The 27,315-nt window shown below is 36.0% G+C and overlaps 2 protein-coding genes and 1 pseudogene across 3 annotated transcripts; all 3 read left to right on the plus strand.

The window, feature by feature from the left end:
* Nucleotides 1–7,185, plus strand: LOC125193340 (DNA topoisomerase 1 beta-like). The gene is made up of 16 exons (XM_089056496.1): nucleotides 1–224; nucleotides 1,331–2,501; nucleotides 2,656–2,850; nucleotides 3,637–3,717; nucleotides 4,322–4,381; nucleotides 4,474–4,568; nucleotides 4,679–4,835; nucleotides 4,933–5,058; nucleotides 5,214–5,294; nucleotides 5,407–5,497; nucleotides 5,584–5,717; nucleotides 6,107–6,175; nucleotides 6,251–6,340; nucleotides 6,501–6,604; nucleotides 6,685–6,853; nucleotides 6,938–7,185. Exons 2-16 carry the CDS (start codon nucleotides 1,344–1,346, stop codon nucleotides 7,004–7,006), a joined length of 2,679 nt encoding a protein of 892 aa, XP_088912622.1. The 5' UTR covers nucleotides 1–224; nucleotides 1,331–1,343; the 3' UTR covers nucleotides 7,007–7,185.
* Nucleotides 7,186–15,870: 8,685 nt separating this feature from the next.
* On the plus strand, nucleotides 15,871–20,330 carry LOC125193076 (NADP-dependent malic enzyme). Its single transcript, XM_048090796.2, has 19 exons — nucleotides 15,871–16,121; nucleotides 16,816–16,936; nucleotides 17,016–17,090; nucleotides 17,285–17,436; nucleotides 17,520–17,625; nucleotides 17,748–17,813; nucleotides 17,960–18,055; nucleotides 18,139–18,210; nucleotides 18,294–18,377; nucleotides 18,450–18,548; nucleotides 18,744–18,791; nucleotides 18,871–18,924; nucleotides 19,036–19,134; nucleotides 19,222–19,311; nucleotides 19,391–19,468; nucleotides 19,555–19,629; nucleotides 19,721–19,811; nucleotides 19,882–20,010; nucleotides 20,099–20,330. The coding sequence occupies exons 1-19, from the start codon at nucleotides 15,970–15,972 to the stop codon at nucleotides 20,185–20,187; spliced, it is 1,776 nt and encodes a 591-aa protein (XP_047946753.2). The 5' UTR covers nucleotides 15,871–15,969; the 3' UTR covers nucleotides 20,188–20,330.
* Nucleotides 20,331–25,896: 5,566 nt separating this feature from the next.
* Nucleotides 25,897–26,678, plus strand: LOC148927001 (NADP-dependent malic enzyme-like; annotated as a pseudogene). The gene is made up of 5 exons (XR_016137833.1): nucleotides 25,897–25,908; nucleotides 25,950–26,024; nucleotides 26,115–26,197; nucleotides 26,268–26,396; nucleotides 26,488–26,678. The product of XR_016137833.1 is annotated as an NADP-dependent malic enzyme-like (transcript).
* The last annotated feature ends 637 nt before the right edge of the window (nucleotides 26,679–27,315 follow it).

Here is a 27,315-nt window from a genome sequence, read left to right on the forward strand (position 1 = left end):
CACCTCACGCCGCATCCATTTCCCTCACTCGCCATACCCTCATTTTCCCACCTCCGGCTCACCGGAGCCTTCTCGCCTCCGGCAACTCCGCCGCCCTGCCTCCGCCGTCGATTTTTTACAAGACTCGTGCGCCTCGAGAATAAGCGCCCCTTGTACAATTTGAATTCCGTTACAAAATTACTGATTGGGCGCGTCTCCGAATTGGGGCAACGAATTGGGGGAAGGTAGGAGCTCAATTTCTAATTTCGGTTCACTACCGGTGCTTCGTTTCGTCGGAAAAGTTAGCTATTTCATGCTTATCGTGCTGATTGCTGATTAATTTGTGGGATGTAGTCTAATTTACCGTTTTGGCGTTAGGGATTTTGGCGTGTGATGGTTCCGTTTGGGGCGTTTTCATTGACTCATTGTTGTGGTTTATGTGCATGTAATTGATTGTTGGATGGTGAGCTAGGAATGTAATTGCTGGATTGGAAGTTAATTGAATTGTTTCTTTTATTGAAAATGCATTTTTCGTATCAGAGAGCTGGTTCATAATGGTGATTCTAGTCGACAATTGTCAGTTTTGCTTAATGCAGGTGATAATCATTTTCTAGGTAATGCGGGTATTGCGTTTCTGTTAACTAGGGAAAAACCATATTGCTGAAATTGGGGTTGCTAGACCCAAGTTAATGTAGAATCAGTTAACTGAGGCAAGACTTAACCCAATACCTGTCATTATGGAAGAGTTGGATTCTATCCTCGTCTAGTCGTCTTACAGTTGATATAGATTGAGATGTGCGTATGCCTAAAATCTTAAGATCACACATAGGGTCTTTCTATCCAGTTGGATAGACTTGATTTTATCCATCAGCATTACATGTATAACTTTAGATAAATTACATATATGGAACGAATCAAACTACTTTGAAGAGATAAGCGAATGTTTATCTATGCTGAATCTAAAAGAACTGTGCATCCAGTTATTTCTCAAATTTATGGTGCATCTTGTAATTGCTGGTTGTTTGCGAGTTGCAAATATAACTTTTTCTTCTGAAACATTGACAAAGAGCTATTTTTGTCAAATTAGTTATTTCTTAGATGAATGTATCTGTATGTTTTAGTTGAGAGATTAAACTTTTATGTAGCATTCATCAGTGGAATAAGAATGAAATTTTCACATAGAAGAAACTTTTCAGTTTTACTCATGGCTTTAACTTTAAACCACTTGCTTCTTAGGTTGAACTGTAAAATTGCAAGTCTAATTTCCACTTCTGTTAAAATTTATTAGTGTACATAAATGAACTGGAGAATTGCTATATAGCTGTTAACAATAGCATTGGTGTATTCATAGGTAATAGCCACTAATGGCTGTTGAGGCATGTAACAAGCAAAAGGTAATGGCGGATGATATGGATGACGATGATGTACCGTTAGTTTTCAAAAGGAGTAGCTCTTCTTCAAAGCCAAACCAATCAAACTCGGAAATTAAAAAATCAGTACCTCAGAAACATGATCAACAGCAAGGGAGGTCGCCGGCATCAAATGCACGCCCACAAAATGGTCAGAATAACTTTGTTCAAAGGAGTAAGATGGTCCCTTCTTCCAGGACACCTCCTGATAGATCTCCTCTGATGAGCCCAAAATTATCTAATTCTCCTACCAAGGGATTGGCAGTAAAGCCTACAATGGTGGATTCTAAACCTTCCACTTCAAAGGCCGGTGAGTTAAACTCTAACAAGCGTCAGATTAAAGGTGAGAATTCTTTGAATGAATCCACTAGTGGACCAAAGGAGGAATCAGAAGATTCTGAAGATGATAAACCACTTAGTGCCAGGCTTCATGCTGGGCGATCAAAGTTCAACCCTGGAAATGCCAACAAAGGTGCCAATGTTTCAAATTTTGGTCAAACTTCAAAGATCCCCAAATCAGAAGATTCAGATGATGAAATACCTTTGTCTTCTAAGTTTCGAGTGAAGGCTGTTGCTGGGGGTTCAGCCAACAGGTTTTCTACTAGTGATAAAAAACCTTTGTTGGCCGAATGTGGACAAAATGGTTCAGCATCGACGGATAGGAAACCTTCCGCTGTTTTGAAGAAGAGAAATGTAGATAGTGAAAAACCTACGGATACATCTATAAAAAGGCCTAAACTGTGTGAGACATCTACACCTCATAAAAATAAAGAATCGTCCATTAAAGCTGAAATGGAGGAAGAAGATGAGGAAGATCATATTCCCATATCACAGAGAATAAAGAAGACAGCTGTTGCGGAGAAGAAATCAGCACAAGTCAAAAAATTTACTAAGCCTACAACTCCAATAACAAAGTTCAATCAAAAACCGAAAAAGTTCATTAAAAACTCAAAGTATTCTGAGTCATCAAAGGTTCATCCTAGTTCTGGTGATGGGCAGAAGTGGACCACTTTGGTCCATAATGGTGTGATTTTTCCGCCACCATATAAGCCTCATGGTGTCAAGATGCTCTATAAAGGGAAGCCTGTTGACTTAACTTCAGAACAGGAAGAGGTGCTGCTCTCTCTCTCTCTCTCTCTCTTTTACTCACTCACACATCTATTTGGTGCATCTATGCTTATGGCACCCCTCCCCCTGTATTTGTTACTTGTAGAGTTGATTATATTATTTGGAATTATATCAAAATCTTCATTTCTTCGACTTGAAGGTGGCAACAATGTTTGCGGTTATGCTTGGTACTGAGTATATGGAAAAGCCTAAGTTCAAAGAGAACTTCATGGATGACTGGCGGAAGATTTTGGGGAAAAATCACATTATTCAGAGCTTAGAACACTGTGATTTCACTCCAATATATGATTGGCATCTGAGTGAAAAGGAGAAAAAGAAACAGATGACAACGGAGGTGTGCTTGGTTACCTTTTGAAGATTTCCTCTGTTATGTGATATAGTCAATATCAAGCCTACCTGGTTCTATGCTTTACATGCTTCTTGATAATTGGGTCTAATGTGCTATTAACTTGGCTGCCACAAACAGTGTCATTCACATGTTATTTCTTCCTTAATGTAACTGTTTATAAAAATTTCTTTCTACAAAGAAAAGAACACACTTAAAGCAAGATGGAACTTTACATGACCATGTTAGGTTCTTGATCTCTTTTTTTTGGTGTTCAGTTGATGTTTGAAACAAAGATATTCGTAGGTGTACTTAAGACTGTCATATTGAAAGAATGGCTGAGTCTTTTTGATCAATATTTCAACATGGTGTAGTTGTGTTATAAGCTCAGGATAATATTAGATAAATGATTTTCGCTAGGTTCTTGCCCCTTATTCAGTTTTCAGCATGTAGTAAATGTGATTGTTTGTGGTGAAAAATATTGATTTCCTACAAGCTTGACACTGTAAATGATTAATAATGTGATGTCTCATCATGATCATGTGCTAGCAATCTCGTTCTGTCAAGTGTTTCTTTGTTTAGTAGGTAATTTTTCTGTTAATAGCATTAGGACCAGAATGCGCGGGAAGCTGAGAATCTAATGAAATTGTTAACTGAAAGTCTGAAATAAAAGGAGAATGAATCAACTTGTTGATAAGTTCCCTGCCATAGGGCTCTGTGTGTGGCTCAAATGTAACTAATTGCCTCTTCATATGTAAATGTCTTCATCACTTATCTTTCCTTTACACTGGGCAGGAGAAGAAAGCTTTGAAGGAGGAGAAACTTAAGCAAGAGGAAAAATATATGTGGGCCATTCTTGATGGTGTGAAAGAGAAGGTATAATTGTCTTCTTGATCTATGCTCGCTCTCTTTCCCCAACTTCATATCTCAAATAGTTAAAGATCTATGCTTTTCTCTTTCAACATTATCCAAATATCAAGGAGTAGAAGCTGAGGTGTGACTTTCAGCTTGATCCCTTCTTGTACTTTTTTCTAGTTTACTAAAAAATCGAATCTCAAACGAAAAAGGGCTTGTTTCTACTGTTATGATTTGGTCAATCAAAAATTAGAAAGACACTTTCACAACCTTTATGAGATGAAATAGCAAATGTGTTTGTTTCCTTGGATGCTACTAACCCTTTATTTTCATTCTTCATGAAATATACTAAAACTCTTTGCATGTGTCGTTTGTTTTCTTGTGATTTGTGAATCTCTTAGCAACCCATACAATCATGCTTACTGGAGGCTGTAGAATTTTCTTAATGATTCCTTAACTCTCACTGTTGCACTACTGTTGGTATAAGAAACGTTGAGCATATTGCATGACTATTTTATTTTTCTACTGGATAACAACTATAGCTATTCCTTGAAATTAAAGATTGTCAGTATTATGAAATTAAAGTTTTGCTAATGCAACTTCTGAAATTTTTATTCATGTACAGGTTGGAAACTTTAGAGTTGAACCACCTGGATTGTTCCGCGGCCGGGGTGAGCACCCAAAGGTGCACGAAGTCTTCCTTCTAGCAATAAAACATTGTTGTTAATGTAGAAATTTAAGCTTTTACTGAAAAAAAAATATTGATGGTCAATACAGATGGGGAAGCTGAAAAGACGAATTCAACCAAGTGACATAACTATCAATATTGGAAAGGATGCTCCAATTCCTGAGTGCCCTATCCCTGGCCAAAGGTTCTTTTAATGACTCTTTTTCCTCAAAATACCACAAAGAATGAACAGTGTTTCAGCTTCAAGTGTGAATGTTTCTAAAATTAATACTCTATGAACTTCGTGACCGGCAGCTGGAAAGAAATAAGGCATGACAACACAGTGACATGGTTGGCCTTTTGGAATGACCCCATTAATCCGAAGGAATTCAAATATGTTTTTCTTGCCGCAAGTAGTACCTTGAAGGGACAAAGTGACAAAGAGAAGTACGAGAAGGCCAGGCTATTAAAGGTTATTCAGACAAACTTAAACTCCAATTTCTTATTGTCATTTGTGTTGGTTGTGAAGATTGTTGTACTAATTGTTTGCATGTTGTGTTCGAATGAAGGACTACATACAAGGTATCCGAGCAGCATATACCAAAGACTTTACAAGCAAAGACCCTACTAAGAAGCAGATAGCAGTAGCTACATATCTTATTGACAAACTAGCTCTTAGGGCAGGCAATGAGAAGGTATAACTGCAAGAGGTTCTTGTGTTTTATCATTCTTTGAATTTCTGTCTTGTCATGATGTCTTTTATATGTTCAAGCTTTGCACTGATTTTTTGAAATTTGTGCATGCTTTTTAATTGAGGATTATACAGTTTTTAATATCTTTTTCATTGTAGGATGATGATGAAGCTGATACAGTAGGTTGCTGTACGTTAAAAGTTGAAAATGTGGAACCAGTGCCTCCAAATATCTTGAAGGTCCAATAATTTCATCTTTGATATAACTGTTCTATATTAACCTGGAAGGCTTACTATACTCGACCTCAAAGTTTGAAGTTGAATTAACAAAAGTGAAGTCCTATACGTGCAGTTTGATTTCCTTGGTAAAGATTCTATAAGGTATCAGAATGAAGTCGAGGTTGAAGTTGCTGTTTTCAGGGCAATTCAAGAGTTTCGAAATAGTAAGTAACCGATCCACTACAATAATATGCATGTCATTCTGGTTTCTTATTGGTATATACTTACATGTATATTGTGTCATGTCCAGAGAAAAAAGGCGGAGATGATATATTTGACAAACTTGATACTAGTAAACTGAATGCTCATCTAAAGGAATTGATGCCTGGTCTCACTGCTAAGGTCTTCCGTACATACAATGCATCTATTACATTGGATGACATGGTAAGATGCACAATTTGAGACTTCTTTCTTGGAATATTTGTTCATTGAGAAGTACCATTTATGTGTAGCAAGTGTAGTTATTCTCCTGCCCATACTGCGGCCATGGGAATGGGTCTCAGGTGAAATTAGGGCAGACGATTCTTTTGAGTGACCTAAAAGATATTATTGTACTAAAATATCGAATTTTCAAAACATTTAAGTCATTTTGAGTTCTAGCCAAGAATTTACTGAAAAAGTATTAGCATTGCATTACCTTTAGAAGCTGATGGTGTCTAGTTTTATATTGCTTGATTCATGTGTAATGAAACCTCAGCCTATGTTTGTACTTAATACTGAATTCTTCTCTTTGTACATGTTAATAACTTAATACATGGATCTCTTTCATACAGTTGAGCAAGGAAACAAAAGGTGGAGAAGTTGCTGAGAAAGTTGTTGTTTATAACCATGCAAACAAGGAGGCAAGGCTGTCAATTCCGATGATCCTTTTCGGTGAACTTCTATTCATTGTCTAATTTTCTACATTTCTTACTCAGGTTGCCATCATTTGTAATCATCAACGGACTGTCTCGAAGTCCCACAGTGCTCAGATGACTCGCTTGAATGAAAAGATAGACGAACTAAAGGTAATGCCATCAATCTATAACTGAGGCTGCATCTCTGGGTTTTGTTTCCTGTGTTTGGATGGTGTCCCTTTTTTATCCTTCTTGTTTTGCTTTTTGGTGCATGCTCGAATTTATATTTTACTCAGTTACTAACATGCCTTACTCTTTAAACTTTTTTTAGAACATTTTGGAAGAATTGAGGACAGATTTGGCTAGGGCCAAAAAGGGGAAGCCCCCCTTGAAGGGTTCTGATGGGAAAACGAAGAGGAATCTAAATCCTGATGCGTAAGTAACTCACTTGTTCGGTGGGTGAGTTATCCAGAGTAGTTATCTACATGTAGCTTATGATGTTACCTGCTGTACAGATTGGAGAAAAAGATATCTCAAACCACAGCAAAGATTGAAAAAATGGAAAGAGATAAGGATACGAAAGAGGATCTAAAGACTGTAGCATTGGGCACGTCAAAGATCAACTATCTTGATCCTAGGATCACTGTTGCATGGTGCAAACGCCACGAAGTTCCTATCGAGAAGGTGAGCTTGGCACTGCTGACATAGAGCTATCTTTCATCTTACGCGTTAATAATGGTGGGTTTTGTTTCGTTTCGTTTGGTGCAGATATTCAACAAGTCTCTACTGGCGAAATTCGCATGGGCAATGGACGTCGAGCCAAGTTTCAGATTCTAAATTTTGTTAGGTGTATTCCATAAGCCCCTAGAGAGAGTATTAACAAGCATCTGTGACAAGTAAACTATGTTCATTACTGCTGAAAATTAATTTCATTGTGTGATCTCAATGAAATTGAGGAACCATAGCTCCCATCTTTGAGTTCTTTTTGATAATTGATTCAAGAAATTCAGCTCTTAGTTTAGGCTCTCTTAGTTTTCAAACTTCATTACTATAATCTTAAATGAGGTGAGACTGTTTCCCACTTTGTCATTGCTCACAAATATTATGGATATTTGTTTTCTTGAATTGTGTGGGTAATAACAAGAAGTTGTGACATTCTAAGACTTTATGACTTGTAATTTGTAATTATATATACATGACTCAGGAATGTAATCAACTTTGTTGAGATAATAGTAGTAATATCTTTATTGTTCATTGAAGCAATTTTTCTCCATTGCATAGTAACAAACCATTTTATAAACATGTACAAAAATCTGTTTCCAATTTCCATCCTTTATTGCTTTCCTCATATTTCAAAAAAAATATGTTATTTTTGCAATTTTGAATTGTCACTTTTGAATGCACTATAAATAAAATTTGATAGGTCATATCACCTTTAAATTGTGTTTGCTCACCCTTTAGGCATTTGATTACGTTTGAGTCCACTACTTTGTACACGTAAATAAATCCAATATCCTTTTTATTATGAAGAGAATCATTCTATAAAGTCTACATAGCAATAATATTGAAATTGACCAATCAACAACCAAATTAAAGATAGATTCTGAGAAACACAATATTTTTGAGTGATCGTTTTCCGTGCTGTATCTTTCTCAGGGGGGCAAAAAAGCATAGATAAGTGACATATTAAATTAAATTATTCCCTTTTAATTTGGAGAATTATTGCCGTAATATTTATGAGCTGTTTTTTCAGCGTTTGCGGCTTTGAAAAGGTTTTATAAAGTTTTGTTGAAATTAATGGGGGTATGTGTCCTAATAATGGGACCATCAAAGACCATTGCAAAGTCCAATTTCTTTCTCATGTCCATTGGTTTTTTCATTCTTTTTTCTTACTTCTACTTCTTCAACTTAGTGTACATTGTCGGCATACGAATATTATAGTTATATATGTATATATATAGGTGTGCATGAACGAATGTAGATGGGGTCGGGCGATATATAGGTGGGTTACGTGGGTATCATGGACGGATGTAGGTGGCCGTGTGGGGCTACCTGTGTGTGTGGCTGAATGGATATAGGTGGGGTCGGACGGGGTCGCCCAACCTTACCATCAAAATACGAGCAGTGACAGATGCATAAAGATTATGGCTCAATTATTTTGCAATTTTCTAGATATTAATTTGATAAAGGGCAAATACATTTTTTTTATTTACACCAATTCTAAATAACAATAGGGATAAAAATAGTAGTGGCTTATATAAGCAATTTAATTAGTAGGAATTATTGGTATGATTAGGAGGAAAATGAGCAATTTAATTAGTATTGGGGTTGGCCTATGCCCAAGATAATATTCTTCATTGGGATGAAAAAGTGAAAAAGACAAAGAACTTAAAAAAGAAAGAGTAGAAAGTTTGCAATGATTTAGAGGAAGAAAGTTGGCAATAATGAAGAAACAAATAATTATTTTTGAGCCAAAACGCATTAATGAAATTCTTGGAATGTAATGCGAGACAGAATTTAGTTGCCATGTACGGATATCTCAATCACTTTAAAGAAAAGTTGATTATTTCAAGTTTTTTGCGAATATTATTGTGAATAATAAAGCGACAACCAAGGTGTTGGGACCTATCAAGATTTTGTTGATATGATCATGCAAAGAAATGATTAACTAAAGACTAAAAATTGAGTGACAAAATTGTCACCTTCTTCAAAGAAATAGTTTTACTTTAGTGAATACTTTGATTTTATCTCTTAATGATGTTGGAAAGCATTTTATATAATTGAAAAAGGATAGATAAAGTATTGAGAAGACGTAAAGCGATATGTTTAGCCATTTTTGTATATTTAAGGTTGTTTAGTATAAAGTTTCTGGACTTTTTTTATTGTTAAAAAGCTCAATACTGAAATTAAATTGAACATAAATTAATAAGGATAACTAATATTGAGTAATAGTATAACTTTATCATATAGAGAAAATGACTATTTAACTAGACAACTAAAAAATAGTGACCCTACTTAATTTACTATAGGAAATCAATAATGGAATGAGATGACGACAGAGAGCATATTATGTACTATCAAAATTTTAATTATTATAGTCTGAACAGTATATTAAAGTTTAAATAGGTATTGAGTACATAGAATAATTTAATAATTTACAGTCTTACTCGTTTAATCCGCAAATAGAAGTCTCATTTCATTTCGGCACGAGTTTTAAGGAATGTTAAGAAAAGTAGGTGGAAGAAAATTACTCCCTCCGTCTTCAATTAAGAGTCACACTTTGACCGGGCACGAATTTTAAGAAATGTAAAGAAAAGTTGTTTAAAAAAGTTAGTGGAATGTAAGATCCATTTTTTTTATATTAGTTTTATAATAAAATGTGATTGAATTGAGTTAGTGGAATGTGAGACCTACTTACTATTTATGGTAAAAATGTAGTGTGACTCTTAATTGAGGACGGACCGAAATAGAAAAGTGTGACTCTTAATCGGGGACGGAGGGAGTAGTTGAATATGGGTTTCACTTATATATACTAGTTTTAAATGATACGTGAGTGGAATGAGTTAGTGGAATGTAGGATCTCTTTACCATTTAAAGTAATTATGAATCGGGACTCCTATTCGCCGACTGAGGAAATATTACATTTGGACAATGTAAATATGTAGTTAGCCAAGAGACACACGGACAACCAAGACGATTAACAAACGTAACAGTGTCATACAATCCATCTTTTTTAACACACGAATCAATCTCGCGGCACACAACATATCCAAACAGCGTCAGTGAAACGGCCTTCAATATTATATATGGTTATATTGGTAAAACCTAAATGGGGAAGCTGCCGACTCATGTCACACACACATATATTAGCTAATCATTACACTTATATGTATATAGACATGGATATATTATTTGGGTGGTGTGGTAAGGGTTAGTGAAAAGCCAAGATTTGGCTGAATGTGATGCATTTCTATATCTGAAACAAACGTTGAAAATGAGAAGACAATAGTAGTAATAGTATTATTAGTGGGGCGGTGGATATGACTCCTTGCTCAGCTGGTGAGAAACATGAGGCCCTATTTTCCTTTTCTCCTACTATGTGTATGCGTGTGTCGACACGCACATGTTCAAAAAATACTCCACATATATAGCATTGAAAAAAAAGGGGCAAATCATATGTAAAAGTTACGAACTTTTAAAATAGTTTGGTTTTTTCTGTGAACTTTAAATGTTGTATGAAAAGTCGTGAACAGTAACGTACAGTGTAAATTTCTATCCGAACTGATCTGATAGCTAGATTTCCATGCATGGTGCGCTGGAGGCGTGACTTGGCGAAACTCCATTAATTCTAATTGTTCATCTTCTGTCTTTGCAATCTCTAGACCCTATACTTATCACAAACATACAAGTAGCACAAATAAAAACATACAAATCGTATTCAACATATAAATCGACATAAACATACTGATCGAATTTCACTAATCGAATTCGACATAAAAGTAAGCATTAATTCCACAATTCGAATTAGAAATTGCCATTTGCCAAGTCACGCCTCAGGCACGCCACGCAGGATAAATTTATGTCGGAAATCTATCGAACTGGGTCGGATGGAAAATTTACATAGTCCGGTAAAATTTATGACTTTTTATGCGATATTTAAAGTTTACAAGAATTTTTTTTTTAAAGTTTATGACTTTACAGACAATTTGCCCTAAAAAAATTAGACGATGACTAATGGTAAGAGGTTAAAGTTAGAGAAATAAATGAAGAAAAAGTATGCAAAAGTTAGTTTTTCTTTTAAATTGGAAAATAGTATCTTACACTATTATTGTATTTATATGTACATGTACTATTATAATTGAATAAATTTGTAATTTAGAGAATATTAAGATTCAATGTACACGTGCGCGCCCAAATCGTTGAAGGTGGGTTTCACTTTCATAAAATGCTGTCATTATTAATTATTTAACCAACTTGTTGTAGCCCATGTCATATTGGGTAGTTGTGGTCGTAGGCGGCAACAACATCATAATTGCTAAGCATGAATATAATTAAGATGATTCATCTCATCATCATTTTATGATAATTGTACTTAACAACTTAACATCACAATCTATCACGTGACTACGTTGTATTACGATTAGACACTTCTTATCATTCTAATTAGCATCTAGTATAAAAAGTCATTCGCGATTCTGTCTCTTATATTCATCTCTTTCTTTTATTATTCATGGCCCACGACACTTTTTACGCCATCTTTTAATTAAGAGACAACACCTCCAACCCTCCAAATACACGAGACACTTGGCGAGATGCGAAACCCACAATGCAAGCTAGCTCGTGGCTCGTCCTGCCGGGACGAGACCGAGCTAGGCGCCCTAAAGATTTTATTCTACTCCCGGTATACTCTAAATGATACATTTTTTTTTGGATATCTCACTCAAATTAACACATCTTCTAAAATAGATATTGTACATTATTATCCTTACTTTATTCAACTCACAAAACAAAACTATATAAACAAAACTATGTAAAAAGTGTTGTGCTTAATAGAAAATGTTCCACATAGAATAAAAAGAGGGAGTGTATTTATAATAAAAATACTACAAGTATTTGTTTTTGTCAATATAGTTAATTGGTTTAGATTGACTTAATTTCTTAACTTAGATTCTTTGTTGATTCTTGTGACTATATATATCGATCTTTGTTTCTAACAATACATGTTTATCTTTCAGTCAAATGTGAGTTATGTCCATGCCCTATAAGAATGACCATATGAAGAGAGATTTCACATAAATAGTTTCTCAAATCTAAAAATTGCTGGTAAAAACAGTCCTCCCACTATTTATATGGGTCAGAAAGCCTAACAGCTTAAACAAACCTTTATCCAATAAATTTTATTTTTTAGTGTGGAATAGTCTGAAATCCACTAGGAAAACATTGCCCTAAGCCCAACCTCGACATTTCCCTTAATTTATAAGATTAAAACCTTAAATTCAATATCATAAAGCCCTCTACCCTGGCCCAACCAATTCTCATACAAGAAATACTAAAATTGTGTACACATTTTTAAATATTCAAAAGGCCTTGACATGAGTGGAAAATTATTGGGCTCATGGTTCAATTATGGGGTTCATACATTAAATTTATTTTGGGCCTAACAATGTATCTTTGTATTTTTTGAGTTTGTATTATGTGATACATGTAATAATAGTTTGGGCTTGTTGAAATATACATTTTTCAAGATTTGGATGGAATCTTTAAATTTTCTTATTTTGCGTTCACTTTTGTTTTTCAAGAATAAAATCATTGAAATATCGTATAACGGACTTATCGTACCAAAAATACTGAAAATATAATATTTTTGTAATATCATGGTTTTCGGTACGGTAAAACACCTTATTGAAGTATTTCAATACGATAATTGTATAAATTTTCATATACCGTGGTACATTGAAATTCTGTATACCTTGTATATATCGATATCAATATAAATCGTATGTATTGTATCAAATCCGGTACATCATAAAATACGATATACTAACATATTTTGGTTCAACATATCGAAAATTTTATATAATTTCAACATTGAAAATGCTTTATATTAAGATTTCGATATATCAAAAAATTCGAAATGGTAACAGTTTAATGTTTTCTCATACCTAAATCTTTTGGGATGGTAATATTTTCGATAGAATATACTATACCTTTTCTCCCCTAATTTCTATATATAAGTTGTAGCTAAAAAGATGTGGTTAACTTATTGGTGTTATGGACAAAATATTTATTAATATGACAACTAAAAAGTGATTCTGTTGATGCTCAATTATAACTTATCTCATAAGAAATCCCACAAAATCACATAAAATCATGATGCTATCTCACGAGTCAACATTAATAGAGCGTTAATATACCACCACCATCTCCTAATTAATTGAACTAATTCAGAAAACATTTTAATTGGACATTATTGTATGGTTGAAGAATCGGACATGCATCGATCTAAACTTGACAACCTCTTCATAGTTGCAAGTCAACGGTTGTTTCACACAATTATATAAAAATCATAATCAATAAGCAAAATAAAAACCATAATCAATTATTCCAAATTTCCAATCACACACACAAAAATGAAGAAAACAATCATGATTAATTATTGAAGAAAGATATTATGATTTCAATCACCGGCACTTCACATCATCTGTCACAATTCCACCAAGGCCACTTTGGGATAAAACAAATCCAATTAAACTAACCGGATAAGATTTTAACTTTTTAAAATTTAATCATTAAATCTTTTATGTTTTCTACTCAATATTTTGGGGCAAAAAAATATAGATCATCTTGTGACACAACCATGTCATAAAAACAAAAGTTACGAAGGAAAATTATGGAACAGTTACCCAAAAATAAAATGAACAGTATAGTATATTGGGCATAGATTAAAATAATAATATTTTCAGAGATATATTTACTTTATGAGTGTGGAGTCTAGTATTAATTGTAAGGTGGCTTAAATTTAGTAAGTCAATTATCATTATGAATATCATACGCTAGTAAGTAGTAATACTATTACCTCCGTCCCCCAAACTTTGACATACTTTGACCTGACACGAGTTCTAATGTAATGGAAATTGAGTTGAAAAAGTTGGTGGGATGTGTGTCCTACTTTTAAAGTACTTCCCCTGTTCCATAATAATGGGGATGTATCTTTTCGGCACGAAAATTAAGAAAAATTGTATTAGGGGAGTTAAGTAAAGGGAGAGTAAAGTGGAAAATGAAAAAAGAATAAAGTAAGAGAGAGTAAAGTAGGTGTGGAAAAATGTGTTGACTTTTATCAAAAAGGGAAATGACTCTATTACTATGGAACGTACCAAAATGGCAAAATGACTCTATTACTATGGAACGAAGGGAGTATTAGTTTTATAATAAAATGTGAGTAGAAATGTGTTAAATGGAATATGAAGTCTACTACCAAAAATGATAAAAAGTGAAGTATATCAAATTTGCAGAAACGACCAAAATAATAAAATGTGTCAAAATTTGGGAGACGGGGTAGTACTATACATATGTTCTCATGTTTATCGAGATTAACAACTGACATTAATATTCAATATTTTGTTGATAAAAAAAAGCAAGGAAAAGAAATTAGAAAATGATTTTCTAGTATACAGTTGCCACGTGGATTTGGGAAGGGCGCAGCCGGGGTAGAAGATATTTATGGAAAAGCAAATCTTTCAACGGAGTGATGTCTCCACTATGAATTTAAAATAAAGTCACCTACTTTTGTTCGAGGTCGTCCATGTTGGTGTACCCCCACGCACATGCAGCTGATCATGCCACACTAATCTCATGTCAATTATTTCTGGACTCCAATAAATAAGTATCTACGTTTAGGCAGTAGGAAGTTAGAAATTTTACTAAATAATTTTCGAATATAATTATAATAAAGAGGAAATGGATACTTTGATATGGAAGATACATATAGGGGTACTTATTTGATTGTCTAGTTGCATCGAGAATCGGATGATCGGATCGTAGGTGTTGGATTGTTAATCTTTTTCGATATTGAATTGTTTATATTATATCTGGATAAATTCGAATTAAAATTGAATGAAAAATCAGTTCTTTGATCCCTATATTGACTGACTGGTTAGTCTAGGAACTGAAACCTTATTCGGTCCGATTCCAATTCCTAGATCGCTATAACTCCACAACCGGTTAAAATGATTTTTGATCAGGTTAGAACTGAATCGGCCATACAACAGGTCAAGTTATATAAGCAAAAATGATAAGATATCACATTTTAAATCATTTTTGTGATATAACTCCAACATATATGAGCTATTTACCATATTCATATCCAATTATCCATTATAGAATTGAAGTACATCGCTCGTATCATGAACCGTACTACTTTTCTTTTACTAATATATAATCCGTTTGCTAATAGTATCTCATTTTTTATTAGTTCAGATTTTAAGGAAGGTTTAACTTTATAAAAGAGAGTGGTAAAAAAGTTAAATGAAATATTAGTCTACTTTTATATAATAAATTTATAATATTAACCTAAAAGTAGAATGAAATAATGAAATATGAGATCCGATATTTTAAAAATAATAATTAAATGCAATATTTATTACTGGACATATGAAAAATAATAATACTCCCTTCCGTCCCGCTTTAAGAGTCCCTGTTGATCAATTTTGGACGTCCTGTTTTAGAAGTTCCGGTTAAGATAAATTAATAAAAAATGTCTACAAAGTTTTAAAAGTGGGTCCCAACATCCACTACAACTAATAAAAAAGTGTTAAAAGTGGGTCCCAACATCCACTACAACTAATAAAAAAGTGTTAAAAGTGGGTCCCAACATCCACTACAATACTTATTTATTGCACACTCAGACACTTTTTTCTTAAAATATGTGCCCGACTTAACCGAAACTTCTAAAGCGGGACGGAGGTTCACTCTGTTCTCTTTTTCTCAGTTACATAGGAAAGCTTCATTGTACATCATCGAAAGAGATTTTAATTTGGAATATTTATTAAACGTACAAAACGACACATAATTGGAGTCCCACGATGATGGTGTGTCACCATCCTAACCCAAGGGCCCCACCAGAGACTAGTACACATAAACAATATCCAATTGCCAATTATACAAATGTACCACGTTAGGCCGCCATGTGTGACTTCTTCCATTAATCAATACACTATAATAGATATTTATCTCCTGTTTCCTGCTACCTCACTCACTAGCACCACCACCTTAGAGAGAGAGAGAGAGAGAAATTGAGAGAGATGGAGAGCTTTCTGAAGGAGCACAGGGGAGGGGAGTCGGTGCTGGACCTGAGCCCGAGATCCACCGTCGGCGGTGGAGTCGAAGATGTCTACGGCGAAGATCGCGCCTCCGAGGATCAGCTCGTCACTCCCTGGACCGTCTCCGTCGCCAGGTTACTTCACTATGCTTGTATTTTTTGCTTTGATTCCAACGAATTTGATGCGAAACTGCTTGCGATTGCTCGGTGCTTAGTGATTGATCTGAAAATGATCACTCTGTAACTAATTAAGTGTGTCTATGTTACGGACTCAATTTCCACATCGATTGTGAGAACAACTGGTGTGGGGTATATAGACTAAATGAGCTCTCTCACCTAATAGACTAGTCTTTTGGGCTGAGTTCTCCTGTTTGGTCTGTATCAATCTAGCACCGTTGATTTTAGTTTAAATGTCTTATTGTTTAGTCAATGCTGGAAATATAGACTTGCTAGTTTGATCTTGATTTGGTTGATGTTGATGCTATGCTATTACTATAAGTATTTATGTTGATTGTGTGTTTTGTTGAGAGATCCCCTTCGTAACAAGGGGGTTGCGTTGATCGTAGCTTAATTAGGTTAATGTTGGATCAATGCTGGAAAATATAGTTGCATTGAGTAAATACTTGCTAGTTTGATCTTGATTTAGTTGGTATTAGTGGGTATACTTAGCTGAGATAACAAGGGCTCTTACTTTAATTATCTTAATGTCGGATCAATGCTGGAAAATGTAGTCATATTGAGCAAATGCTTGCTAGTTTGATCTTGATTTTAGACTTTTAGTTAATATTGAGGCTAAGAGTTGCTTGTATTTACTTGTTTGTGTGAGCAGTGGGTATAGTCTGCTGAGAGATCCCCATCATAACAAGGGGCTTGCATTCACTGAGAAGGAGAGAGATGCACATTACTTGCGTGGTCTTCTGCCTCCCGTTGTTATCTCCCAAGAGCTTCAGGTTTGTTCATTAACTGCGACAATCGAGCTGATTTCGCCTGTTATGATTTTTTTGCTTATCTTTTTGCGTTGTGATGCAGGAGAAAAAGTTGATGCATAGCATTCGCCAGTATCAGCTTCCCCTGCACAAGTACATGGCCATGATGGAGCTCGAGGTAATATCAAATTATTAAAGCTGCTGTCTTTTAATGTTTAGTTATGATCTACAAGTTATACTGAACGTGTGTAACTTTCGCTCGGTTGACTTCATATAGGTGATTAGTCATAAGATTTGTTTTAAGAAGAATGCGATTAAGAGTGGGATGTCAAATCCCGTCATTTATTGAGTACGAACTTTTGTTCTTTACAGGAGAGGAACGAGAGATTGTTCTACAAGCTTCTCATTGATAATGTGGAGGAGCTACTCCCAGTTGTGTACACTCCAACAGTTGGCGAGGCGTGCCAAAAATATGGAAGTATCTTTAGGAGGCCTCAGGGTTTATATATAAGTTTAAAGGAAAAGTATGCCTTCTTATTTGCACTGTATAAATCTATACACTCATTATATTTTTGTTCTAGTTTTGACTTGGCAAGGCTGGGTGCAGGGGGAAGATACTCGAGGTCCTTAGGAACTGGCCCGAGAGGTCAATTCAAGTCATTGTCGTCACTGATGGTGAGAGGATTTTGGGACTTGGTGATCTTGGCTGCCAGGTTACTCCTCCGACTCTCTCTTATGCTCCACTTTTATTGCATAAAAGATATGGTTCAGTATTGAGTTATCTTATGCGAGGATGCTTATGTTTACTTGATCATAACATCTATGTTTAATGCAGGGAATGGGAATACCGGTGGGGAAATTGGCATTATACACTGCTCTAGGAGGTGTCAGGCCTTCTGCGGTGAGCCCCCACAAATCACTTCTATGTTATGCTCATTTTTTTAGCCATCTAGCAAAACTGTTCGAATAGAACTTCGATTATGAAAATTGAATTGAATGCTCAATGTCAGCTCCAACAGTATTATGATTTACCTACCATCTTTCTAGTGTTTGCCAATAACAATCGATGTTGGAACAAACAATGAGACGCTACTGAATGATGAATTCTACATTGGGCTCAAACAAAGACGGGCGACTGGAAAGGTCGGTGGTTCCCTCTGCTTGAATCAGTCTTGTCCAATTTATATTTGGACATAATTTGATTATATAGATTTTCTTGTGTCCAGGAATATTATGACCTTCTGGAAGAGTTCATGACTGCTGTGAAGCAAAATTATGGTGAAAAAGTTCTTGTACAGGTTAGCAAATAGTAATTCTTAAGAATGTGTATCCTCATTTTTTGATAGTTTTCCATCTAAAGTTGCTGAGCTTGTGATTGCAGTTTGAAGATTTTGCCAACCACAATGCCTTTGAGCTCTTGTCCAAGTACGGGACCACTCACTTAGTCTTTAACGATGATATTCAGGTATAAACAGTTACAAACCTCTTAGTACATATCATGAATTCCTTTCTATACCGACATATTTTTCACCTACAGGGGACAGCATCTGTGGTGCTTGCTGGACTCGTTGCTTCGCTTAAGCTTCTTGGCGGCTCCTTGGGTGATCATACATTCTTGTTCCTCGGAGCTGGTGAGGTATATCATCATCCCTATTAACTTTCATTAAGGGGTTGTTTAGTATGGTAGATAACTCATCTATCTTGGAGTTATATGACCAAAAATGACATAAAATGCGTGTTCTTGCCATGTTTTTGTTTATCTATCTTACCTACCAAACTTGATAGCCACCAGTTTCATTCATTTACGCGAGTTGTTTATTTCTAATTGCAGGCTGGAACTGGTATCGCTGAACTTATAGCGCTTGAAATATCAAAGCAGGTAATATATGTTCCAACATTTTCTGCAACTGTTACAAATATTGTTTGCACGATCTAACATTGCTGCTTGTAATCCATAGACCAAAGCTCCTTTGGAAGAAACACGTAAGAAGATTTGGCTTGTAGACTCAAAGGTGATCAGATTGTTTGTGTACAATTGCAATTTACCTTATCTCTGTCAATCTTAGGTTGTTGTTTCCTTGGATGATTGCTAATGAATAAATCAACTTATATATAATTTATAGGGATTGATTGTTAGTTCTCGTAAGGAATCTCTCCAGCACTTCAAGCAACCTTGGGCTCATGAGCATGAACCCTGTAAAAATCTCTTAGACGCTGTCAAGGTTCGGCTGAATATCTCATCTCATGTGCTATTTCCAATGTAGATCTAAAGTTGCAAGTATTTTATCTATATCGTTTGACATTGTTAGGCTATCAAACCAACAACTCTGATCGGAACTTCTGGTGTTGGAAAACAATTCACTAAGGAGGTGGTCGAGGCTATGACCGCCTTCAACAAGGTTCCTTTTCTCTCTCTGTGGTTGTCACTTGATAATGTTATGTATGTACAATATTCTGAATTGGCACTAAATGCTGCAGACGCCTCTTATCATGGCTCTTTCGAATCCTACCTCACAAGCCGAGTGCACTGCTGAAGAAGCTTATACTTGGACCGAGGTTAGATGATTGCATAGACTTGAACCACATTTCATGCTTCTAGATGTGGTGATGTCTGAATTTATTTCTTCCACGATTTTCTCTAGGGGCGTGCTATCTTTTCGAGCGGAAGTCCTTTCGACCCTGTAGAGTTGAATGGAAAACTCCATGTTCCTGGCCAGGTCTCTTACCTTAACATGTTTTATGTTTCCACACACCTTAAAATGTCTCCGCCATTGCTGTTAACCTTTTCTTTGTATGTACATTCATCAGGCAAATAATGCTTATATCTTTCCCGGGCTTGGTTTCGGGTTGGTCATCTCTGGTGCAATCCGGGTGCATGACGACATGCTTCTAGCAGCTTGTAAGTATTGAATCAAACATAAAATGTGTTAGATTGAATAAATTAACTGAACACGGTCTCGTTGAAACAGCGGAGGCGTTGGCTGGTCAAGTGACGCAGGAACACTACGACAAAGGGATGATATATCCTCCATTCACGAATATCAGAAAGATCTCAGCTCACATCGCTGCGAATGTAGCTGCTAAGGCATATGAACTAGGTTCGTAAACTATCTTGATTGCATCTTATATGTTTGTGGGGTCGAACAAAGTATGTTTGTGTTTTGCTGACATATTGCCTATCGACAGGTTTGGCGACGCGACTCCCTCGACCAGCGGACCTGGTTAAGTACGCCGAGAGCTGCATGTTCACACCAAACTACAGAAGCTACCGTTGAAGGAAGCATGGTGTGTGTGGTTGTATTTGTTTGTGAGATTTGTTTGCTTCATTATGTTGTTGCTTCTAAGTTCTAAAATAAGTGTGATCTGTGTATCTATGGATGCTAAATTAAACTTAATAAACGGTTTTTTTTGCTTTCAATTTGAAATTTTAATTTGGCCTTCGTTAATTTGGCATTGCTCTTTCTTCCACTATAGTATATTATTATTCGTACTAACGTGTAGATAGTATATCAATATGTGCGATTTCTCTGAAAAGTCTGAAAGACATGGCTTTTTTAAAAACCACAAATACTACTTTCAAAAAATGAACCACAGTTTTATTAGAAATTAATTTTAATTGTTTGCAGTTGGTTAAAGAAATTAAAACGTAGTATGTTAAAATTCTAATATCTCTTTCCACATCGGCTTGTTGATGATCCTATCTCTTCTATATAAGGATGGATAACCTTGGCTTTTTAAGGGGTGAGTGGCCCATTTTCAATATGGTATCGATGTGTCATTCCGACCCACGTGAGGGGGCGTGTTAAAATTCTAATATCTCTTCTATATAAGGATGGATAACCCTCCCCCTTAGAGCATCCTCATCCGTGCTCTTAGTGCTCTTAGCTAAGAGCACAGAGGTGAGACCCTTAAGCTTGTCCTTAGCTAAGAGCATGGATGTGGGTGTTGTGCTCTTATCTAAGGACAAGGAGTAAAAGTTGCTAAGAGCACGGAGGTGGGGCCCTTGAGCTTGTCCTTAGCTAAGAGCACGGATGTGGACATCCGTGCTCTTAGCTAATGACAAGGAGTAAAAGTGGGCTAAGGACAAGGTCAAGGGTCCCACTATTCTATTATTCAATTTAAATACTCCAATTATTAAAAACATTTCTACATTATAAAAATACATTAAAAAATAAAAATTACATAATTAAAATCCTAAAAAATAAAAATTACATAATTAAAATACTAAAAAATAAAAATACATAATTAAAATCCTAGAAAATAAAAAAATACATAATTAAAATCCTACAAATTAAAAATTACACACATGAAAGACTAGTCCTCTAACCCCAATTGCCTCTTGAGACCTCGGATCATTTGCTCATGTGTTGCAAGTTGATCCGGAGTCATCTTAGACGTATCGTTCAAATAGAGTTGACCCAAGAGGGTCCACAACGTGTTGTTCGGGGGTGGAGGAGGCACAAAGGGAGCGGGGGCGGGGGCGGATGGAGTCGAGGCGCGGCGGCGAGTGGTCGTCGCCTTCTTCTTTCCTTGCGGCCGACGGGAACTGCTCGGGCCAGCGTCGGGGCTACCCAAGTTAGCTTCGGCAAGCTGGGTAGCCACATCATCGGAGGCGCCGTCGGATAGGGCTACCGACCTCGACCGTTTGGAGGAGCTGGAGGAGGATGCTACTATGCCGCCCTTATACTTTGGATGTTGGCACCCCTCCTGCCAACAATCGAGGTACTTGAACGGTTTGAACTCCGTGCGTTGGTAGGTCACCAAGGCGGCAGTGATGATGTCGAGCTCGCTCGTGCCGCTCCTCGCCGACCGCTCTTTCTGGAGGTAAATCCCCTGGAACTTACTGATTGCCTCGTTGCATCTGAAGATGCAATTGCGCACCATACTATCATAGCGATAGATGGTTCCCTCCGGCAGGGTTTCATTGTAAAGACGAGTGATGCGCTACCAATACGTTTCCCTGTTCTGGTTCGTGCCAACTTCCGGATCTTCGGAGACTGCCAAGTAGGCTTTGAACATCGCCATCATCTCACCCGGAGTGTACGGGGTGCGGGTGCCACGAACAGGAGGAGTAGGAACAAAAGTAGGAGTAGAGGTGCTGCTCCCTCACGATCCGGGTTCGGGTGCCCACCCGAACCCAGAGGCGTTTAGGTCGTGCACCGGGTAAGGACGGTAGCCACCCGGAGCTTGCGAACCTTGGGTTTGAGGAGGGGCCGTAAATTGCATTTTCGGACTAAATCCGGTCTCGGAGTCAAACCAATCGTGGTTCCAACCGCGATTGCCGGAGAGGTGATCGACGGAGCCCACATTGTGTAGTGTGGTGGGAATTTAGATGAGAGAGTATGAGGAAAAAAGATGAGAGAATGTAGATGATGATAGAATAGATGAGAATGTGATTTTTTTGTGTTGAAGTGGGGGTATTTATAGATGAAAATGTGAATTTTGGGGGAAAAAATTGAAAAATAAATTAAAAGTGAGAAGAAAATGGATATATTTTTTTTGGGAAGTGGAAAAATATTTTTTTATTTAAAAATATTTTTTTGAATTAATTTCGCATTAAAAAAAATTAAATAAGCCAACGGCTATGCCGTTGGCGAATGAGGCGTCGCCACGTGTGCTGCTCAGCGGCACAGACATGCTCTTAGCTAAGAGCAGCGCCGTGCCGCTGGCACGGACGGACAAGCTCCATCAGCGGACGGATGGCACCGTACTCAGCGGCACGGACGGATGAGCACCGTCCTCTTCACCGCTGCGGATGCTCTTATGAGCCCTTTTAATGGGTGAGTGACTCATTTCTAATATAGTAAATACTTTGCAAACTATTCTACTTCAATTTAAAAACTTGAGATCCCTTTTATGAAGCCTTTTAAGGGGTGAGTGACTCATTTCTAATATAGTAAGTAATTTACAAACTATACTACTTCAATTTAAAAATTTGAGATTTAAAAAAGAGTAAATGCCAAAACTGGTCCTGAACATATGTCCATTTTATATTTTGGTCATGAACTTTATCTTTTGAATTTTTTGGTCCTGTACATTTCAAATCGGATCACAATTGGTCCTACACTATCAATTTCGTCAATTTTTAAATGGTTTTAACCCGATTTTGATGGTTTTAACAGTCCCATGCGGGTTAAAACCGTTTAAAAATCGGTCAAAATCGGGTTAAAACCGTTTAAAAATTGACGAAATTGTTAGTGTAGGACTAATTGTAATCCGATTTGAAATGTACAGGACCAAAAAATTCAAAAGATAAAGTTCAGGACCAAAATCATAAAATGGGCATATGTTCAGGACCAATTTTGGCCTTAACTCTTTAAAAAATGAAGATTCTTTAATTTCTTTGAAATATTGGTTAACTTTCATTGATAAGTTCAAATTTCACAAAATTATAGTACAAGAACTTGGATTTTTTTTTTCTTATTATTCTTTCAAATCAAGTTTTAAAAAATGAAGATTCTTTAATTTCTTTGAAATATTGGTTAACTTTCATTGATAAGTTCAAATTTCACAAAATTATAGTACGAGAACTTGGATATTTTTCTTCTTATTATTCTTTCAAATCACACCATTAGCACAATATTGAACTAAATTGTCTCTACCGACTTTGCTAAAATTATCTAGACAATGAAGAAAAAGAAAAGCAAATTAATTTGGAATGTGTTGACCGACATAGAAAAAATAATAGCAATATTAATTATTATTAGTTAGAACAGATTATTCCAGAAGTAGTAGTTAGAATATTACAGGATGGTAATATTAGCAATATTATATTAAATACAAAATTACTCTAGAATAACTAGTTAGAATATTTTAGAATGGTAATGTAGGTTACCTACCGACTTAGTTATTCCTATAAATAGTCAATTGGTGTGAAGAGCTAGGGTATGTGCAGAAAAAATAGACTGTGTTGTGAATGACGGAAAGTAACGTACACAAAAGTTTTTTTATTGGACGGAAGGAGTACTCCATTTAATTTGATATGGATATCAATATATAATTAGCAAAGAAGACATAAAAACAAAGCTATTTAATTTATTAATAAAAAAAATCGATAGTAATTTAGACTTTTGGTACTACTACTGCTAAGTAGGATAACATATTTATTTTAGAAAAAGCATGCAATCGGTACATATGCAATCAATTTAATATACGTGTAGAATATTAAAATGGAACCCACATAACCTCTTTGACCTATATATATACCCTAAAACCTCTTTGAAGAATGGGACGGTAACGCAAGATGAAATCGACGCCGCCTATGACACGGCCGTCGCCGCCGCCGCCAGTTCTCGGCGGGTGGTCGAGAGTGACCTTGTGGCTGGGCCAGCACCTAAGCCTCCTAAACCTTACTATCCTAAACCTGACCAAACATCACAGAAGAAAAATACTCGAGAGGACTTTTATTTTCGGTAAATCATTATAATTGTTGGATTTTTTACAGTAGTAATAGCTTGAGTTTATCTTCTGAGTTTATCCCCGTCCGTTTAGAAATGATAGCAGTACGAGTAAAATAATAGTATAAGTGTAAGTGTGTTTGATCTCTATTTTGAAATGAATATTTGAGTAAAATGTTTTGAGTTTTTGTGTCATTCGTTTATCTCTGTTTATTGAAATGAAATACAAAAAAAGACGTCAAATAAAAAATAAAAAACGTCAAATCATGATTAATTCATGAGAGTACTCTCTCACATACACAACACACACACACGACCTAGAGAGATGGAGAGCTTCTGAAGGAGCATAGGGAGGGAAGTCAGTGCTAGACTTGAGCCCGAGATCCACCATCGGCGGCGGAGTCGAAGATGTCTACGGTGAAGATCGCGCCTCCGAGGATCGACTCGTCACTCCCTGGATGACCGTCTCCGTCGCCAGGTAACATCGCTATGCTTGTATTTTGCTTGTATTTTTCTATTTCCATGTATATCTAAATTTGCAAGTATTTTATCTATATGGTTTGACACATTGTTAGGCTATCAAACCAACAACTCTGATCGGAACTTCTGGTGTTGGAAAACAATTCACTAAGGAGGTGGTCGAGGCTATGACCTCCTTCAAAGCTAAGTAGATAGTACTATTTCTTATGTCCTACTCCAGTGTTTCCGGTGTTTTTGGTACGGTATACCGTACTGACCCAACCCTACTCGTCCCCATTATCATCTTGTCACGTCAGCATTTTAGAAATAAAAATATACACAACAAAAGACAGTGGCAGATCCAGGATTTTCGGTTTTGGGTACGGTAATGTTATACATATTTGAAGCTTCAAAATCGATCTTTTATCTTCACTTTAATATGTTACTCCCTTCGTCCCACTTAAGATGACACGTTTTACTTTTTAGTTTGTCCCAACTAAGATGACATATTTCCTTTTTTGGAAACCTTCTCTCTCCAATTAATACACCCAACCATTTTTTCTCACTCCTATTAAAATATTCATCTTTATTTCTCTCTCTATTTTAATACTTATATCCACATTTTCTCTTTCCAATTCTACACTTTAACCAATAACTCCTAAAATCTCGTGCCGGCTAAGGAATGTGTCATCTTAGCCGGAACAGAGGGAGTATTATTTTTTCGGTAAGAAAATTCACTATCCAAAAAATGATAATAAGTGGAAAATGATAAAAAAAAAAAATTAATTAAAAAGAAGTAAAAAACATTTTAAAAAATTTAATGCATGACAAAATTAAAAATATAAATAAATTAAACATATTAAGAGAATTAAACTTTATAAGAAGGTGGAAAACAATTCACTAAAGAGGTGGTCGAGGCTATGGCCGCCTTCAACAAGGTTCCTTTTCTCTCTCTATGTTTGTCACTTGATAATGTTATGTATGTAAAATATTCTGATTTGGCACTAAACGCTGCAGATGCCTCTTATCATGGCTCTTTCGAATCCTACCTCACAAGCCGAGTGCACTGCTGAAGAAGCTTATACTTGGACCGAGGCTAGATGATTGCATAGACTTGAACCACATTTCATGCTTCCATATGTGGTGATGTCTGAATTTCTTTCTTCGACGATTTTCTCTAGGGGCGTGCAATCTTTTCCAGCGGAAGTCCTTTCGACCCTGTAGAGTTAAACGGAAAACTCCATGTTCCTGGCCAGGTCTCTTGCCTTGCATGTTTTATGTTTCCACACACCTTAAAATGTGTCCACCATTGTTGTTAATCTTTTCTTTTTATGTACATTCATCAGGCAAATAATGCTTATACTATCTTTCCCGGGCTTGGTTTCGGGTTGGTCATCTCTGGTGCATGACGACATGCTTCTAGCAGCTTGTAAGTATTGAATCAAACATAAAATGTGTTAGATTGAATAAATTAACTGAACACGATCTCGTTGAAACAGCGGAGGCGTTGGCTGGTCAAGTGACGCAGGAACACTACGACAAAGGGATGATATATCCTCCATTCACGAATATCAGAAAGATCTCAGCTCACATTGCTGCGAATGTAGCTGCTAAGGCATGTGAACTAGGTTCGTAAACCATCTTGATTGCATCTTCTCATATGCTTGTGGGGTCGAACACAGTATGTTTGTGTTTTGCTGACGTATTGCCTATCGACAGGTTTGGCGACGCAACTCCCTCGACCAGCGGACTTGGTCAAGTACGCGGAGAGCTGCATGTTCACACCAAACTACAGAAGCTACCGTTGAAGGAAGCATGGTGTGTGTGATCTGTGTATCTATGGATGCTAAATTAAACTTAATAAACCGTTTTTTGCTTTCAATTTGAAATTTTAATTTGGCCTTCGTTAATTTTAATTTGGCCTAATTTGGCATTGCTCTTTCTTCCACTACAGTATATTATTATTCGTACTAACGTGTACATAGTAGATTTATCAATATGTGCGATTTCAATTAAAACTCTGAAAGACGTGGCTTTTTTTTAAAAACAACAAATACTACCTTCAAAAAATGAACCACAGTTTTATTTGAAATTAATTTTAATTGTTTGCAGTTGGTTTAAGTGATTAAAAACGTAAACTACTTTACAACCTATTCTACTTCAATTTAAAAACTTGAGATTTAAAAAATGAAGTTTCTTTATTTTTTTTGAAATATTGGTTAACTTTCATTGACAAGTTAAAATTATACAAAATTATACAAGAACTTGGACTTTTTTTGTCTTATTCTTCTCAAATGGTATCACAAAATAAACCGCTACATAATGTAGTGCAAGTGTGGCCTTCTTTTAACCATGAAGACATCAATACTAATTCACCATTAATTTTATGATAATGCACCTACTTCATTACATCCACAAAAGCTCTAAGTACTATAACCATGCTGGAATTATATAGCTTCCTGATTATTTGAAATCCTAGTTGTACTATAAAAATTCAAAGGAAAAAAAAAAAAAAAATCAATGACAATCATTTCTTCAGTCCACCAA

The sequence above is a fragment of the Salvia hispanica genome, chromosome 4 (assembly GCF_029641045.1).
Source record: "Salvia hispanica isolate PSC_SH4W2 chromosome 4, Shi_PSC_v1, whole genome shotgun sequence".
Taxonomy (NCBI): domain Eukaryota; kingdom Viridiplantae; phylum Streptophyta; class Magnoliopsida; order Lamiales; family Lamiaceae; genus Salvia; species Salvia hispanica.